This window comes from Dermacentor silvarum, chromosome 9 (assembly GCF_013339745.2).
Source record: "Dermacentor silvarum isolate Dsil-2018 chromosome 9, BIME_Dsil_1.4, whole genome shotgun sequence".
NCBI lineage: Eukaryota > Metazoa > Arthropoda > Arachnida > Ixodida > Ixodidae > Dermacentor > Dermacentor silvarum.
In genome coordinates, this window is record NC_051162.1 from 159,965,343 (window position 1) to 159,985,375 (window position 20,033).

The following is a 20,033-nucleotide window of genomic DNA, read 5'->3' on the forward strand; positions in this document are numbered from 1 at the left end:
CTTTCGCGAGACTCTGCTCGTCCCGGTACCAAACCCCGCGAAGTATATGGCCGACAGCGCTCTTGGTACTGATAGTGAGCTTGGCACAGTGCCAGAAACACTTGTCAGGGATGCGTTTGGTGCCAAGTCGCGCGAAATTTCGCGACAGTAAAACTACCTCTGAAAGCGATTGCCCGAGAATACCGTCCAAGGAAAGGTCTGCCTTCTCCTTAGACGACGATGAGTGAAAAAAAAACTCATTTCTGAATTGCAATTTCTTGAAAAAAAGCGATTTCTTTTTTCGTTTATCTCGTGCTACATTCACGGTTTCATTTTTTTTTATTTGCGTGACAGGAAAGTCAACCCTCACGTTACAGTTGTGGTTGCGTTACATTGAGTAGATATGGTAAGTTAACTGGACGGCCTTCAGAGTTTTAGATAGACCCCCGCTCTCTTGTTGACTTTAAACATCCGCTCGACTTTCTGAGCCTTCTTTTTTAATCTTTCTGCTAGCTTTTCCGAAACACAGATGGGTTTTCTCCACTTCCCGGTGCAGAGCATGTGCTCGTGCGTATAGTTAAGGAACACATGCTAGGCCCCGTCAAAGGTCTCGCATACGGGACACGCATGGCGGTCGAAATGAGGGCTCAAATCTCCACGACGTCAGAAACAGCTCTGAATGCCTGCCAGTGTGGTTATTAGGCATCAAAGTGCACATACTGTGACCAGAGACTGCGCGTGCACGCCTGTATAATTAAGGAACACTTACTATGTCCCGCGACAGTGGCCACTTTCCATTCATGGCATGCTTCACCACAATAAATTGTGTATGCTTCACCGCATAACAGGGCTGTATTGCGGCGAAGCTGGCCAGTCAAGTTCGAGTTATTCGGTGAAGGCCAATTTTGAAATCGAAATAGTGGAGGCTTGCGCCCTTAGGAATGTATGGACGCTCGCCAGTACCTTCGGTCGGGATTAATTAAATGAAAATTTAAATTTACCGGAGACGAATTAATGGAAATCTACTGTACTCCATGTTACCATGGTGCAACCCTCATTACACGGATTCTGCGTGGCATTTTTTCTCCCAGGTTGCTACCTTCCGCCCCCATACGTTGACGAATACGGCGAGACCGACGCAGGCCTGATGCGCGGCAACCCATTGCACCTGTGTCCACGGCGCTACGAGCAGCTGCAGCACCTGTGGCTCTCGCACGGCATACCTGAGCAGGTGGCGCACGCTCTTGAGCAGTCAACAGGTCTTTCGTCAACGAACTGGGCCCTCATGTGAATCTACAAAAGTGGTGGCGCAGTGCCGGTGCCGTGTGAAGGATGTCTGTAAGAATAGGAAATGTGCTTGTGCGAGCTTGTAGCCACATTGGAACTGAATTCGTGAATTCCTGCCGAGTGGTGCCCCACATCACTGCCCTGTGCGAACACATTGTTCTCTGCGTGGGCAGGGATGTGGTTCGTGGCCCTGCACTCCTCCAGTGTGTGCGGAGCAGGGTCATGTGCACTTGGATGTCTCGTCTGGTGGTTATTGCCCGCGTGCAGCCATGTTGCACGAACAAAGCCTGAACGGAGCCCGCTATGTACCGATGTCGTGGCAAGCTCGGAGAGAGTGAGAGTTGCCCTCGGCACTTGGACGTCTCGTTTGTCCGAGTGGTCTCTTTGTACTAAGACTGGTAAACAAGGTTCCCAATTTCCCCTGGGACTTCTTTGATGCGAGACTGATCCTGTGAAAAATGTGAGCGGGTACTTGAGTGCCATTCAGGACTTTCTACAGTTGTGTTGGGTCCTTTTGCCTGGAGGAAGTGCATGCTTTGTTGGAATAAGGGACAGACTGCTCGTGGTGGAAAGGTGAGAACACGGGGTGTTCGCCCTGATGTGCGCTACGCAAGACGGGCCCTTGTGCTGGAAAGCAAACAGTTCAGTTATTCCTGCAGCTGGGCTGTTGGTGTGGAAGGTAACTAAACGCAAGAGCATCTTTGTAAATGAGAGCAATGCGGGAGGGGCATGCTTTTACTGGCGATGGTGCCTGTGCTAGTTAATGAGCCATGAGTTCTAAGGCCTCAACTTTTGGCAGCCCTTGAAGAAGTAATAGAAAGCCCCAGTGCCTAGAAAAATCCAGGAAACTACTGCATTTAGACAATTCGCTACCAGAACAATTGCCTTTTCAGGTGGGCTTGTGTAGAGCATGGCATTGCTGTTCAGCATGATGCCCACACAGTGCTACAAGCTGCTTGGTGATGCCGGCCACAAGTTTTGATGTCTTGAGTAGGACAGCTAATTCAGTGCTGCTTTAATAGCCAGCTCCTTGCTTGTTCAGCGGAGTTGACATCACCATTTTTTGTTCTCCTGGCTAGTGGCGGCTGGAAGGCAGCTGCGTAAAAGTAAGCATCTACCAGCTCTCGAAGCACTGGTGGCAAGGTCAATAGGCCATGCGAGGGAATGACTTCAAACACTTATTCGGGCAGTTGTGCCTGAGTGTTCCGGTGTGCCACTTGTTTTAGTGGTTGCTCTTTAGTTTTGCTGATGTGGCTGCAGGTGTCCCAGAAAGGCTTTATTTTGTTGTATCAGAATAGGTTGGCAAAAAATGAATGTGCCCCATGCACGAAGCAGCAGGCAGGGCCTGCTGGTTAGAATATGGTTAGGCCTTTATGGATAAAATATAACTTTCGGTTGAACGTGCCTAGCAGCGTCTTGGGGCTGAAGTGACCTACATAGCTGCCACTTGTAACAGAGCGGGTAAGCTGGCATGTGGTTTGGTTGGCCTTTCGTGTATTGGGTTTCGTTTCTTGGTTTGGTGTTGCATCTCGAGTTTTCAGTCAAAACACTCGAATGTGCAGCAATTTTGCCGAGAATAATCCTTGCGTTGTATTGGTAAATTGTCATCTTCGCAATCACATTTACAACAATTTAGTAGGTTGTATAAAATGCTACAGGACAGGAAGTTCTGTCAACCATTTTTGTAATTGTAGGATTCGGTATGTATCTTAACTGTTCATGGAGAGCTCAAGATTCCTGCAGTACCGCCCCTTCTAGTTATGTTGTCAGTTATATATATCAGCGGAAGTGATGATGTTTGTTTGTAGTAAGGCTTTTGAACGATGTGCAGTTCACTGCTATTTAAAGATGCCGCTCATATTTTAATTGTCCTGAGTTTGTTGCATAATGTGATGGGAATAACAGGAAGTTTTGTGGTTCATTGAATCGCATTGCAGATGCTATAACCATGTGGCAGAATAAATTCAGCAGTATTATTGAATACGCTAAAATTCGGTTTATTATGTGGCTAAGGTGATGCAAGGCAGTAATGCATGTTGGAGTTTTCCTTTATGTGTACTGTATCTCCAGCAGCTGCACTTACCTTTTCAGAAACTGGTAATGTTTTATTCCACTTTATTGAAATGTGTGCTCACATAATGCTCCTGGTTGAAATGGTTTCATTCGTAGCATAGCACACTTGTGATGTGGTATCTTCTCTCATTTACTCTAGTGTGTTCTTGTTTTCGAAGTCATTTTGAATATATATATATATATATATTTCAAATTTTCCTAACTTTGAGGTGATCAGTGCTTTTCTATATGCTCTGAACAACTTCCGGTGCTCAAAATTTGTACAGTTTTTTTTTTATTGTGGTTTTGAATGCTCACTTTTACCTTTTTGGTTGAAGGGCCTGAGGTGACCAGCCGTTAGGGAGTTTCAGAAATAGGCATCCTAAACTTTGGGAGTGCAATTAGTGAGTTTTAGGTTCTGTGCAGCCAAAGTTATGGAATGGAAACCACCGGGTGTACAAAATATAACGCAAAAAAGTAAGAATGCAAAAAGAGTATAAAAGAACACAAGCAGGCCATGGGGTGTTGGGTAGGCAAGGCTGCCTGGGGGCACTATTTTTAAATCTTCCTATTGGCTTGGTGTACAAAAGAATGCAAGAAGTACAAAGGAGCTTAAAATGTGTACAAAGAAATTGGGGGTTTCTGGGTATGCAAGGCAACTGTTTCTAAAACTCCATTATTTGGGCTTGGCAGTTGTTGCCTTATAAGACATGGGTTAGTTCTCAAAACATTCGAACAGGCTTGCTGCAATAACGAATCTCATGAATTTTGAAAGAATTGCTTGAACAGTGGCTTGGCAGACTGGTTCGGGCAGAAAAAAACTCTTATGTGGATCGATTTTGATGCCGTGAGGCAAATTACTTCTTAGTCTTTGCCCATGCATTGAAAAGCTGCGATTTGGAACATCTTTGTAAAAGTTGACCCTCAGTTGAGGATGCTGTACCTTCATTGTGAGGTGGTTAATAAACGAACACTAAATGGAAATATTAAGTCGAGCTAGATTTCGAGATAAGGCTTCTGGTAATAACAAACAAATTTGTCATTCCTAGCAACAACGGAGCTTTCGTGAGCGAGAAAATGATGAAAATGGAAAATTGGAGTGGTGACACTTGTTGTAGACTATAATAGCTCTCCTGCGACATTAGCACCGACTGATTCATGGAGAGCGCTATTGAGGGAGGTCACGTGGAGGTGACGTCAACTCGTCCGTCTTGGCGCGGGCGGCTCAAGTTGAGGACCAGCAACGGGACCTTCGGTAGCAATATTTTACGCACTGAAGTGAAATATTGGCACACAAGCCGACTACAGTGGAATCTCGTTGATAGGATTCTGCATAATACATTTTTTTTTCCCCCGATAATACGATTTGGTTGGATAATACGTTGGATTATACGATTTTCGGATGGTACGCTTTATTTTCCGGTTCCCGTGAGGATCATATCGACAAGATTCCACTGTGTAGACTTCTGGACAAAGAATCTATTGATCTAGCTTGGCTTAATATTTTCATATAGTGTCCCTTCTTCATTCATTCTATTAGCTGTAATGGATCTCAAGCTGGCCCATGTTCTAAATGAGCTCAATGTAGGTAATTTAGGCAACTAATAAAATAAGCCTGTCCTACTGTTATGCAAGGGCAGTTTTGAAGATAACGAAAGGTTATCTGGAGTTCTGGGTAATTTCAAGTCAAAAAGTCCTCATTGAAAGCCATAACCTGCATGTGTTTCTTGCTGAAGTGCTGTGGAACAGCGAGCACATGCACGTAGAGGCAGACTGGACAAGTATTGTGGTTTTCATGCATCTTGATTGCATTAGGTGACTTGGATAGATAGGTTGCAGAGTGTATTTTTCTTTTTTGCTTTAGACACATTGCACTTAAAATTTTAGGTTCTGATGATGTTCATTGTGTTCATTACCAGGCGTTCTTGTATTGTTTCGGGCACCTTTTAGCGACATTGTCTTGCAGTGTGCGCTGATCTCGTGTATGAAGTGCCCAGGCAGGTACATTTGTCTTTCTGAGGCTAACCGTAAGCCTGTGAGTTTGTCACAGCATAAAAATTTGTCTTTTATTCATAATGTGAAACTTTATTTCATTGATCACTACTGTGTGTTCTTAGGATCGGTTATACACCTTTTGTTGTGTAATTTTGTTACGTGAAAGTGCATTTATTTGGGACTGAATTTCTAGTACTTTCTTCTATATCGGGAATGCTACACGCATTGTCCTTCTAATTGGAAAGTACTTAGTAAAGATAGAAAATGCACACAATTACTGCTGTGTGACAGGATTACTCACAGTAGGGGGCTAAAAATTTAAGGGTGCATCTCAACTCAGTGTCACACCTTTTCACCAGGCCAAGCCATGTAGGCTTGCAAGGGCCCACTTGCACAGCCTGTCTGATCAGCTGCTGTGAATTTCCTAGAATGCCACTATGAGATGTCGCACGACTCCTGGATAGACATCTGAGAACGTTCATATCAAAGTGTTTTTTTTTCTTTGCTCTACGCCGTTCACTCCTGCCAGCATTGCAAATTCTCAAGAAAAGGCAAATGAGAGAAAGGCTCTGTTGCATACGTGTCGAGTTGAGGGTGTGCCACCTTGTTTGTCTTGCTCTCTCTGGAAGCACCTCAGTTCACTTTGTTTGCGTGTACAGACCGGGTGGTGTGCAGCGGACAGGTCTTGGGTGGGAAGGTGGCCCGTTTTTAATTCTTTGTGTGCCTTGAGGGATGTTGGAGCACACTCGCTGTGAACATACGTGCTTGTGATCACTGTTTGCATGGATGCTTTTATTTTCCGTGCGTCCAGGACGGTGTGAGCGACTTTGGTCGCATTTAATAAAAGAATGCTATGTTTGGGACTTTTCTCTGTTTCTGACATCGCTGATGTGTTCATCAGGGACCATCAGGAGGGTGGCAGTGGGCCCCCAGGCCCTCCTCCCCCTTTGGTTCCGCCAGTGGTGACGTTACCTATCTATTTTGCACATGCCTGCTCTCGTGAAACATTGCTACTACAAATCTCCAGTGGCAACTATGATCGTTGCTCATGTTTGAATTCTGGCTACACTGACTTCATTTCCTGCATGACTTCACTATACAAAATCACTTTTGCTGCTGCAGGACGCAAGTCGGGGGGTCGAAAGTTTGAGTTTTAGTCGACCTTAGCGGTAAAATGGCTCTTTAGAAAGCCAGGTAAAACTGAAACGACAAACTGCGTTAACAGCAACAATGTCCACGATGCGACTTGCGAAAATGGAGCCCGAAAAAAATCTAATAAACCATCGTTCGACGCCTATACCTGTTGTCTCAGCCATTTTCAATCGCGAGCGATCCAGATCGGAATTCTCGAATGCGAGTCATGATGATGATGAACTTACATCTTTAGCACATACCCACTCACGGCGATTGGCCAAGAGTCGCGCAGATTTTACATATGTGCTAAAACTGCGATTGGCTCCCTCCCGCAGCTTGCTCAAAGGAGCCAGTCACGTCCAAAAAATTCGATACGGATCGGGCTCGATCGCGATTGAAAGTGTGCCGTGTCAAACCCGTATACAATATCGGTAGGGCTCCGTGTTTTCGGTTTTATCCGAAAAAATCCGATAAACATTCAGCAGTAAAATTTTTGACAATTTGGATTTATCCGATAAACTCCGATTTGCTTGGCCATGGGTATGACCATCAAGTCGCTGAAAACCGTATGTCCGTCGAGGTGGTTCTCTTTTTATGAAGCTCTAGAAGATATTTTGGACTACTGGCGCGCCATTTTGTCTTTCTTGAGAAGCGACGAAGCCAAGGGGACGAAGTCTGAGAAGCTCAGGAGTCTTGTTTCATCGCCTGAAGCTGTGCACGACTTGCTCGTTAAGATGAGGTTTCTGAAGACCAATGCGTGTGCCGTGATCTCAATCATTAAGGAACTTGAGGCAGAGAGTACCCTGATACAGCAAGTTTATCCCATACTGGGGGTTCGTTTGCACGCACTCATCAGTCAATGGCGGGATCCAACCGAGGTCTTCGCATCAGATGTCACAAGTATGTTGGACCTCCTTGACAAGAATCAACTCTTAACGACTGTCGCAGACTTTAACGGATACTACGCTGCTGTCGCCGAAAAGAGGAGACAGACATCTGAGAGGAACCTGTGCGATCAACTCCAGTACACCAAAGAATCGTTTTCGTACTGTGTTCAAATTGTGAACCCAAATGTGAAGCATGAGCTTCCCTGCGCGTTCGAAACCTATGCGCCTATTTTTCAATTAGTGCTTCTTGAAACTGACGACTTGAGCCAGCTCCTGAGTGATTTTGCGAACTATCAGTGCTGTGAAATACGTAACATTGTTAAACCCCTGTCATTTTGGAGACTTCACAATGTCGAGTGACCAGTGCTTTCTCGCTGCACGCTACGTCTTCTGGCGCTTCCTGTTTCTAGCGCTAATGTTGAAAGGGCGTTTTCAAAGCTGAGAGTCATCAATAGAAAGGAGTGTGCTTTGATCACTGACAGCAATCTCGCAAAGTATGCTTTCGTGTTGTACAATAAGCTTTAAGCTAAGGTTGTTATACACAAAATTAAAGGTGTTCTGTGTTCAAGTATTTCGCTTGTGCGTATTCATTTTTGTCCATTCAAACATTCTAGGAAAAATAAAATGGGCTTCGTGTGTTTTGATATTTTAGTATTCATATATGAATTGATTTAAGATTTTCGGGTTTTGAGAATAATGCAAAACTCCGAATTTTGGAGAATTGGGGATTTATGGGAAATAAACTCCGATAAACGCCAAATTTCCGCCAGAAATATAAACTCCGAAAAAAAAAACACCTGCCGATTTTCAAGAAAAATAAACACCGAAAACACGGAGCCCTAAATATCGGTTGCCGTATATCAGGTATGGACCACGGTGGTATGGACGCTGACCTGAAATCGAGATAACATTTTCGAATGCATCGGTGTACTTTTTTTCCCGAAAACGATCTGGAAAATTGGCGTACAATGTAATGACCATGGGCGTTGGCAGGGGGTGAAAAAGGGGGACTGCCCCCCCCCCCCCCCCCTAGCAGCACCTCCCCTTCCCCGAACAAAATCCTGCTGATGCCCATAGTAATGACCAGAAAATTACCTTCACGTTCATTCTGCTGTGGATTAATATGTCGAAATTATGCAGAACCAACACAATGTTGGCATCTAAACGAAGTGATGCTTTTGTGCTTTGCTAGGTGTAACAAGTAATGCAAGGCCACATTGAAGGGGGTGGTAGTAGTAGGTAGGTAGTAATTAAACTTTATTGAGGTCCTGAAGTAGTCACCCCCGTTTTTAAGGAGGGGGTGGTGAAAAACTTTTATTGGTCCTACAAAAAGTACAAGGAGGTATGCTCGGGACGGCCCTGAAGAGGCGCAGCATCCATTGAAGGTGCAAATGAGTGACCTACAGAAACTGGAAGTTCAAAGGCCAATAACAATATATTTTTTAATTTTTTATTGTGCAATGCCGTGTCTTGGAAGTACAAGTGGTGTAATATTGCTGTTCGTGAAAGTGAATTATTTACATGAGTAGTATATGAACCATACTCTGGGTTTCTAGGGGGACAACTCTAGAGAGTTCGAAGAGGTGGATGTTGTGACGAGGGCGATACAAGGACGCAAAACCACTGCCCACGCTTGCATGGTTTCCTCGTCATCCCAAAGGAGGAGCTCGTGGGGATATGCCGGCAGGAGGCTTAAAGGGGCCCTGAAACACTTTTCTAATAGAATTGCATCACTCTTGAATCACGTTGCCTCACGAGTCCCCTTCCGCAAGAATGTTTCGAATCGTTCAAGCACAAACGAAGTTATCGGACCGATCATCGACTTCTTTCATTTGCACTAGCCCGCTGGAAGCTACAAAGGGGAGACGGCAAGGGGGCACATGGGAGCAATGCCCCTGAAGGTCTTTTCTAGGGAATTTAAGCATGCCTCTCTGGCTCCGCTCAAAGGAGGAGGAAGTAAACTTAATTGAAGACAAGGGGCGGGGGGAGGGGGGAGCCGAGCCCAGGGAGAGGGGCTAGGGTGGCGTCCAGCTGGCCGCGACCTTCGCCACCCAGTCCGCCAGCCCGGCTTGGGTATGAGGGTTAGTAGATTTTAGTATGGAATCCCGCGCCTCCTGTGAGGGGAGCTTGCTGCAGGAGATTTCTTGGGGGTGGATTATTCCTGCAACCCCATAAAATGTGATGCTGATCGACTGGATCTCTTTCGCAATATTACATTTTGAATTATACTCACCTTCGGATATACAAGATAGAATTTTGGGGGACATAACAGTTCCTGTTTGCGCCCGGCGGAGATCCGTGGCTTGCATTCTACTAAGGGAAGAATCCGGTGGTGGATATATCCGCCGGTCCTCCCTGTAAGCGGTGACAATTTCATTGTAGCTGTATACCTGGGTGGCGTTCCACCTGGTAGCAGTCCCGGACATGCCTCCACCTCCCGGTTTATTCTCGGGCTGCACGGTGGGACTATTTCGTTCCCGCCATTTCCAGAGTGGGCCGGCATCCAGATAAACGTATATCCTTGCCAGCCGGTTCGCTCAGTACTTCGGAGGCTCGTGGGCCTACCGACCCTTGCATGTAACTTCTAATAGCTGACGTAGAGTCCGATATTAGAAGCTATTAGAAGTTGCATGCAAGGGCCTACCGACCCTTGCATGTAACTTCTAATAGCTGACGTGGAGTTCGATATTATGAAGCTGTATCGCGATGTTGCTATACCAAGCGCAATCGCGGCTTCCTCTGCTTCGTGAATGGAGCCTGCGCTTATTTTTTGTGAGCTCTGCCTTCGTTGTTGACTGCCGCAATTGTGAGCGTGTGAGCGCTCTCCTGTGCAGCGTCCACGTATACAGCTGGCTTGCTGCTAAGGCGGCGGCCGAGGAGCCTTCCTCCTGCCTACATTGTTTTCTCCCATGTTTTTGGGAAGGGGGGGGGGGGGGATGATAATTTTATTCCTGATGCTGTTGGGAATACGAATTCTATCCGTTATGCCGGCAACGGGGAGGAGATTCATGGCTTCTAGAATTTTGTGTCCTTGAGCGGAACATGAGAGGCACCACAGTTGAGCAGCCTTATGTGCTTCAATGATTTCTTCTATAGTGTTATGCACTCCGAGGTCTAGGAGACGCATGCTACTGGTGCCTTTAGGGATTCCCAATGCTGTTTTGTAGACGGTCCTGATCATGGTATTGAGTATGTTCAAGTCAGATTTTCGGAGGTACAGATATGGGCATGTGTAGGCCAGCCTTCCAGTGAAAAAGGCTTGGACTAGTCTGCATGCCTCACTTTCTTTCACTACCCGGCTCCGATTTGTCACCCTTCTGAGCATATTACTAAGCTGTTGGACTGTAGTTCGTAGCTTGCTTAAGGTCACTGAATTGTGGGCCTTCTCATGGATGTACAAAGCGAGTACTCGGATGGTTGGTACGATTGGTACCTGCGTGCTCAAAGGTTGAACGCGAGACGGCTTGTGGCGGCCTCCCGTCGCGGCCGTGGTATCTACGTGCGCTACGCGTTTTTATCTCGGAATCCACACGCAGTAGACGCAGCAACGCGCAACTGTCTGTTTAGACTGGCACTGTAAAGATGAAATGGGTTTTCTGTGTTTTTGAGATCGCGGACATACGTTTTCATTTATTTAACTCAACTGAGCAATAATTGTATTAATGAGAATATTCTCGCGATCGCGAAATCAGTCAAATACTGTTGTGGGTCCAGCTGTTTGCGATGACGCTGCATGACGGCACAGTGGAAGCGAGAGCGACATTTCACAGCTTTTGACACGCCAATGTAATTGCCCTGCTGCATGCAGTGCAATAATATTTGGCTCACGTGTTCACAGGAGCCTCGTTAATAGATCAGCATCGTTTTCTTACAAGGTTCAAAAAGTATTTCAGGGCCACTTTAAATGTGGGCTAGCGCGTAGTACGACACGTACTTGTACGGCATCCAACTCGCCTGCAATGACGCGGTCGATTGCACGCACACTGCGAGACACTATACTCGCGGACAACCTTCTGTGGCTATGAAGGGAAAGCTACAAAGGCAAAGCGCAGCACAAGTATTCGATCGAAAGTATTCTCGCCAGTGTGCCCCAGCACAGCGAAGAACAGGGTAGCGGTCATACCCTACATGCATGGATTGTCGCATCGCCTCAAGAAAATGGCGCAACGCAATAACATTCCAGTTGCGTTTTCAGCGCCTAACAAATTAAGCATAATGTGGGAAGACCACACCAGGAGGCACAAAGAAGACCACCTGCGAAAAGAAGCACCGGAAAGAGCATGTAGGGTGTATAAGCGGTGTAGTCTACCAGATACCTACATCGTGCGGATCTTGCTACATCGGCCAGACCGGGCGATGCCTTAATGATAGGCTACGTGAGCATAATCGCAATGTGAACAAAGACCAGGCCGATGGTTTTCTTGCACAGCACTGCAAGAATTGCCCCTGCCGGCCCACCTTTGAAGATACGGTGATTCTACGATAAATCCTAAACGAGATGACCAGGCTCATTATTGAGGCATATCACATCGCCACCTTCGGTGGGTTTTGTATCAGCAAACCGTCCATTTCATTATCAGGAAAAGAGGTGGAATTTATGCGTATGACATGATTATCATTTTAATTTTTCCTCCGTTTTTATTAGTTTCCATTCTGTAGCGAGGTGTGCTGTTAGGTAGGTCGGAGCATGTGTTCTATTGCAGGCGAGAGAGTGGTATGCTGTATCCTGTATGTATGCTGCGATCCCGCAATAAAAAAAAAAGAAAAAAGAAAAAAACTGGCTCCAATCCACGCTGCGGAGGTGGTTGAACAACGAAGCTGTAGACGGACACCCACAACGATTACCCATAGTGACGTCGCTTGAATTCACACACTTGGCTCTACGAAGAGTAGAGCCAAGTGTGTGGGATCACTTCACTGGTCTTCCATTTCCACCCCAGTGGAAGGGCTGAGTTTTTTTTTTTTTTTTGTTGAAAGTTAGCGCCAAACGTGTGTGTTGTCTGTGTTCGTGTGTCCTGTTTTTGATGCGCTACGCCTTTTGCCTCCATCATGTTATACCAACAAGCCCAACGTGCAGCGTTAGACAAGTGAGGGCGCTTCTAAAATGAGTCCCGCGTTTTAATCCATGCGAGTTTATGCAGGGGACGGGAAAACGTGAACACCTTATTAGGAACAGTTAAATAAGGCAGAACATACCACTGAGTGTAAAAGTTTACTTATATTGCGGCTTCTCCCTTCCGCGTTTTGGCAAACGCGAAGCCGCAGAACGTGGAAGCTGCGTCGCGTCAGCGTCTGTGCCGAGCAACCAAAGGCACTGTCAAACGCCGCCGGACTGCGTGGTGCCGTAAGGCCCGTAACACCATGTGCAGCAGCCACGCGCCCGTAGCTTTCCCTTCATAGGCACCAGTGGCGTAGCCAAGGGGGGGGGGGGGGTTGGGGGGGTTCAAACCCCCCCCGAAATGTTTTGCACCCCCCCCCCCCCCCCCCCCCACTAACCCACCCTTTGCTCTCGTCGCTTCGCGCTGACATATTTCAAGAAACCGGTGCTACTTTCACACTTACATTCCTGGGCGCTTCCGTTTGGGTTGGTCATTTACAGCGAATCATGTCTGCATATGGAAAAAAAAAAAACTGTCACGGTGTTTGTCAAGGCCTTGACACTCTGTGAGGTTTTGGGAGCGAATGTGGCGGCCGCATTCTGAAACAACAAATGCGCAACAAATGCGTAACAAATGAAGCAACAAATGAAGCAACAAATGCGGCAGCCGCATTTTAGATCAAGGCGAAAATGCTCGAGGCCCGTTTACTTAGATTTAGGTGCACGTTAAAGTCCCCAGGTGGTCGAAATTTCCGGTATACATTTCCGCCGCTTCCCTTCAGGTGCTGGTTAGGCCGCGTTCGCGTAGGAACTTGGTCTCGAAGCTGGCGGAAGCGGCAAAATCTTGCAAAAATCCGCCCGCCTAGGCGGCAAAACAGGCAGAAAAACAGGCGGCGAGCCAAATTGGTCTCGGACCGATTTTTTCGCCATGCGGAAACGTGGCGGAAAGTCGTTCTGCTCGACCGGAAGCTACACTAGCATGTAAACTTCCGGTCGTAACATTGAACATGGCACCAAAAGTGTAGGCTGCAATGCTGATCGACGCGATCAAGAACCACCCCTTGCTCTACGACAAGAGAAGTTCTAAAACGTAATGTCAGCAATAGTCGCGATAGAATTCAACGTCGCGCGACAGGAGGTGCGGCAACGAAGCCTTGGCGTGACCCAACTTCTTACACTTTAGCAAAGCCAGGCGAACCCACCACTGCCGTTTCCGAGGTTTTCTTGTCTTCCGTTTATTCATTGTCGATTTCTAGAAAACAAGTAGGTAGAAGTATAAAAGCCATTTCTTCTTCCACTTCCATGACAGACAATAGTTAGGCAGATTCCTCGTTGGCGCTCCATAATTCTCCTCGCACGTGCGCGGTATGTTGCAGAAGTCGCGGGGTGCTTTTCTCGTCGCGACGATAGATTGGGAGCGTAGGTCTCACGTAGGACGCGCAGGCTTCGGCGAGCCTCAACACAAGGGCCAGCCCGGGTTTTAGCTTTGGTGTTCCCGTTGCCGCTTTCGTGTCCTGGAGGCGCCGAAAATAATACGAAATGATGAAATGTTATTATAACTTGTAAATAAAAGCTATTAAAGAAATATAATCACGCCTAGGCAGCAACCTGTGACACAGCGCTACCGCGCCCGTGTGAGGAGAATTACGGAACGCCAACGAGGAACTTATCGAAGGTCGCAGATGACACGCGAAATTGCGCAAGATGATCACTTTTCCCAAGTGAAAATTTGCAACTGGTATTTAACTGGCATGCAACTGGTTCCAGTTTAATTGGTTTAAGGAACACATTCCCACTTGGTAACTGGGACCAGTTGGGAACAGATTCCCAGTTGGTGAGTGGGACCAGTTCGTAACTGGGACCAGTTAGTAACTGGGACCAGTTGGTAACTGGGACCATTGGCAACTGGGACCAGTTCCTAACTGGTCCCAATTGCCAGCTGGTCCCAGTCCCAAAACCAGGCCCTGTATGTGCCAGAATGTCCATGCACTCCAGCTAGCTCAAATAATCTTGAACTTGCGGATATACTATCCCATTAACTGATCCCAGTTGGTCCCCACTGCAACTGGCCCGTACAGAATCCTATCAAAAGTGTATTCCGCTGATGGATTTCACACAACTAAGGCAGTTCAGCTGTTATTGCTTAATTCCCTAACAAAAATGCTAATACAAAAACTAACAGCCTATTAGGTTATTCACACTAATACAGTGTATTAGGTGTATCAATGCATTAGTAGAATAGGCCCATTGGTCTAGTAGGTCTATTAGTGTATTAGTCTAATAGGTATATTGGCGTGAAAGAAAATGTTGCAATGTACCAGATACATAACGAAAACAGGTAAAATTGCTAAAAGCATTTATTAGCCCCAGCATGTATTTTTACAAATTCCTCTTTCGAGATCTTCGTCAGGTCAGCAATCTTGATTTGTCAGAATCTTGCTTTTCGTTGACTTCGACCAAAGGACGTCCCTTTTGAGGAAGTGGTTAAAAAAACCTGCGCACGAAAATACACACATATACAAGCAGTTAAAAACAGGGGTGCTAGTCCTACCACTAAACGTTTAAGCTGGCAATATTTGCTTCCACATTAGAATAATGTGGCTTCGCAATTACCAAAATAATTTTAGGACAGTGTGATATGCTAGCTCAAAATGTTTATCATAATAAAAAATGACGCCACGTGACACGACAATTCTAAAGCACACAAAATCAACATAAGATGTGTGTTCCATCGAAACAGTAGGCAGATATAAGGAACTCTAGACAGAAATGCTGCACAGCTCGTTGTCGGAAACAGGCATGTCATTGCTGCAACGCACACAGCAATCGGCCCGACGACACTGTACAGAAGTACTTACGTCCACCGTCAGGATAAAAAAAAAAAGAAAACACTTCATACTGTACTATAGAAGCATAAATAAGAAGTATAATTACCTCGAAATGGTAAATCGGCGCCGGGGAAAACACATCGATGCACGCTGATAGATCCACAAAGCCGTGAAGGACAGGGGTAAAACAGTTGCCTTGCGTTGTTTTGAAGTCAAAAGAGCAGCCCTAAATAAATATATCCAAATATACTACTGCACGAATCAGACTGCGCAGGCTCTAACACCACGGGTTCCTTAAAAACACATCGTTCATTCACTAACACGCACGCACGCACGCCTCGCGTGACGCCTCGCCAAGACATGGCAGCCGCCATTACACACGTGCTGTGCGCAACTACGGCTGATTACGGTAGCAGTTTTATTTCCTTCCTGCCCGCCGTGTTCCCTTCTCTGCGATACTGCTCTTTGATGTCAATAAATATTACGGCCTTTTATATGCGGTATCAAGTTAGCAATTTAGATTTAAAGTTTACCATTTAGTTTATGCGCGCTTCAACAGAAAATACGACACTGACAAAACTTCAGCGGCAAAGAAATATGGTTGCTGCTATTGCACCGTCGTTCGTAAGCTGACCGGGCACCGCGATCAGACGGCTGGTTGTTCGTTGTTGTTGTTGTTGTTGTTTTTTTCTCGTGGGAAAGTATTCGCTGTGCTGTAAACACTAGCTGTTTCCTCAACGACTCATCGCGACGAGGCTCACTGAAGCAAAATTGCCAAGACCATGTAGATGCACGTCGCTTTTGTGTATGTCGCTGAGGTGACGTTGAAACTAATGCAAACGTGCGATCGCAATGTGCTGCACAATTGTACAGCAGCATTTTTAATTATTCAGTGATTAATTAGAAACACTTTTCCATGCAAGCAAGCGGTCCGCTGGTCTAATTTTTTGTCAATTAACTTTCACTAGCAAACAAGAGCTGCGGAATCCAGCAGTACATTCATGTTGTATAGGACCAGCAACAATCTACATAAGGCCAATTAATATAGGACCTATTAGTCTATTACAGAAACTAGCAGACACGCAACACTGCTTGTATAAGACTACGAAGTCTAATACACATGACCTATTGGTCTTATAGGTAAATCAGTACGACTAATAGAAATTTCTATTGGTCTAATACAAAACTGTATTAGAATAATTAATACAAACTTCTATTATAAATTTGTTGGCTACGATTGCTCAAACAGCCAAACTTAATTGCTCAGTATAAGTAGGACTAGCTGCTGCTGTCTTAGCAAGCACTGCATGTTACTTGCTTTCAGTTAAACTTCTGGTTACAATTTCATTTGGATCTAAACTGGAACCAGTTGCTACCAGTACAACTGGCCAATGTTTAAGTTGGTTCCACTTGCTACTGATACAACTGGTCAAAGTGCCAGTTGGAATCCAACTGGAACCAGTTGATTCCAGTACAACTGGTCAAAGTTCCAGTTGGATCCCAACTGGGTCCAGTCACTCCCAGTATAACTGGAAAATTGTTCCAGTTGGATCCCAACTGGAACCAGTTGCTACCCAGTTGCTTTCCAACTGGGACCAGTCGGTGTGTAACTGGGACCAGTTGGTTTCCAGCTGGAACCAGTTCATCCCAGCTGATCCCAGTTGGATTCCAGTTAGAAATTTTCACCTGGGTTGATGACGGGTGGGTCAGTGAATGAACATACCGCTCGAAATAATGCGATAATGAGCGCCACCACGCCGACAAACGTACGCAGACTAGATGGATGTGGACGAAAGCGGCAGCGGCGGCCGCGGTGGCAGCAAAACAAATGTGAACTTGGACATGCGCGGAAAAGATTTTCCAGCAGCTTTGGCCTTTCCGGCCGCTTTGGCCTCTCCACCCGCTTGCCGCTTCCCAAGTGTGAACGTAGCCATAGTCTGCAGCGCAAAACGTCTCTCGTTTGCGATTGCGCCCCTACGGAAGGCTGGTAGTTACTGTTGTGTTGTGGAATCCCAAACCAGCAATGTACACACGAAAGGGTTGATGCCAGCAGTGAAATTCCACCGACTCGCAACAGAATGCACGAAACAGACAGCCGACAAGCATGGATTACTGCTGTGCGCAGTACAGCGTAAGTAAACTCTTGTTGCAGGCTCTGACAGTTCTCGTCGGAGTTCACGCGTCCTGAGAAATTGATTATGTGCACTATGCACTGAACAAGACCGGAGTTAATTCCTGCATCACTAGCACACCAATCAGTCGAGATTCTGTGAGGTACAAGGCCGCTTCCTGTTTGCACCGGCCTAAGTGAAGCAGAAATGACTCGCACGCACTACTTAAAATGCGTACACATGCCATAACTATGCAGTGCGGTGAAATATTCTGTACAATTCTGAATCTGTTGAAGTAAAGGCAAATGATGGCTGCACGCTCGCACACAGCGGAAGACACAGCGGCCGATGCACTTGCCGCAGGAAATGCAAGGCGACGAAAGCTTCGTAAAAAAAAAAAAAAAAACCATTACTCGTTTTTGCGCGTATTTAAGTTTTCTAGCGCAAAGACGCAGCGAACAAGTTATTGCTATGGGAGTAGGTATAGACCTTTTCACAAACCGACGTTGGAGCAGCGCCATTGGCCGACACGGGCGACGTCTACAGTCAGAACATGTTATGCCGCCATTTTGGACTGTGCGCCTTGCGAGAGCAGGCCGGCCGCATATCGGTTGTGTGATCTTCGCCGCGCATTATTTCGATTGTTTTCTTCCGCTTCGCTTGTCTTGTGCCGCTTGACTTGTTACAAGTTTCACGTGTTCGCATGAGCGCACAGTGTAGTGTGCCATGGCAACAGCAAGCCCAGCCAGTGGATGTGGTGTTTCGTCGTCGGTAGCGGCGGCAGCCACCTCTGCTTCGTCGAGACCTGGCGTGCTAATCAGCGGTATATTTCATTGTTATTGCTGGGCACATGTGACCGTATCGTTGATTGAATCTGATCACCATTACGTTTCGCGGTTGAGGGTTGCCTCATTTAGCGAAAGCAGGCGCGTACGTAGCTGTCGGGCAATGCTTAGAACCAGGCGCCGGCGGCCCGACGAAGCGTGTCACTGGTTGGTAGATATGCGGTGGTTACTCCATACACTTCCGATGCAACTGAAGAGCTCAATCATGCAAAATTTATTGGATCTGGTGCGGTGCAGGGTGCTTATAACGAAATGTCAAAGCATAAGCTCGGCGATCGAGCAGCGCGCTACCTGCAGCGAACCGACGCGCGACAGTGATCACAGATGCCAGCGCAACTGATACAGCCCAGGTGCTAGATTTTTATTTTTAGTATTTATTTATTTATACATACTGTCAATCCCAATAGGGATTATAACAGGACTTGTTATAAGATATATTTGTTTACCTAATTTTTACGTTTGTTTACCTAGCTGGAATGGCTTTTCTTTCGAATGTCTGAATTTGGAACAAGCTTCGCTCACGGTGTACCTTAACGTAGATCGTGCGCGAAGTTTGTATTGAAGATATCGCGTACGGCAAGAATTCTTCGTGTGCGCTATCTCTGAAGCGAAATAAGCCAATAATGTTGCAGCGTTAGGGCCATATCTGCTCTTTCCCTTGTTTCCCTTGCACCGTCTCACTGTGCTATGTTCAAAGTAATGTCGAGTTTTAACAATTGTCGAATAAATACATATGCATATGACTGTAAACCGCTACTGACCGTGAGTGAAAAGCGCTTAGTGGTCAGCGAAGCGGTCACTGCACGCACGTAAGTAGTTCACTTGATCGACTGCGCGAATAATTTTTTTTTCGTTACTGTTATTCTTGCAAGCATGATGCTATTGTCCGCGTACCCATGCGAATACCGTTTTTTACGTTCTTACTTGCGCGGGCTCATTTAGCGCGTTTCTGCGCCACACACAGTTAGCGCATTACGGTTCCCGAACTCTAGCAGTGGCGCTAGGCCGCGCTGATGAGGTTGACACGTTCGTTTTTGCATACTCTTGCTGCCCAAGCACATATACAGCGCTCAAAGATGGGTGAGCTCGATGCAGCACAACACTGTTGAAGTTAATTACCTTTATGGGCAAGGCCGCGCAGGGTGCGTGTGAACGCAGAGGCCATGTTTTGGTGGACACAGGGTCTGCATACATCTTCCATAGGACACAATTTTTCTAGATCGTTGCGAAGTGTATTTGCCGACTAGTTCTCTCGCAGAGTGCTCCAATTTGTCTTATACCGGTGTCACACGGCCACTTTTGATAGCGATTGAGACTGTTCGACCGCGATTGGCTCCCTTTCGCAGATTGAGCAAAGAAGCCAATCGCGACGAAGAAATTTGGCCCATATCGGGCTCGATCACGATCAAAAGTGCGCCGTGTGACCCCCGCATTAGGCACTGGAATGAAGTCGTGTTTGAAAGAATAACAAATGTAGCCTCTGCCACTGCATACGAGAAGATATTGCATCGAAGAGCTGACAATTCTTGCAACCTATTGGGAAATGTGCCGAAAAGAGTTTACCAAAATGCGTTATTTTACTGATGTGTGCATTGGTTCACATTAGACTGAAATGCCAAGTTCTCAGGTGATGCAGGAAACCGGCGAAGCGCGAGCATACCACATCGCGGCAGTGGTCTCGCGGAGTGCTGTGTTGTGGACACACTTAGTCCCTAAAATCGTTATTTTCCGCTGGTTGTTTGTGCACCCATAAACTGCACAGTGCTGGCCTGTAGCCTTTTGATGAGTATATATGCCATTATTTACGAGCGTAAGTC

The 20,033-nt window shown here is 46.4% G+C and overlaps 1 protein-coding gene across 1 annotated transcript in view; it reads left to right on the top strand.

Annotated features, from left to right (window-relative positions):
- The window catches only part of LOC119464030 (E3 ubiquitin-protein ligase UBR2-like), a 72,796-nt gene extending 66,620 nt beyond the window's left edge, over window positions 1-6,176 (top strand). The window contains 1 exon segment of the mRNA XM_037724848.2: window positions 1,071-6,176. Within this exon segment, the coding sequence (XP_037580776.1) occupies window positions 1,071-1,270 (200 nt within the window). The 3' untranslated portion in view covers window positions 1,271-6,176.
- The last annotated feature ends 13,857 nt before the right edge of the window (window positions 6,177-20,033 follow it).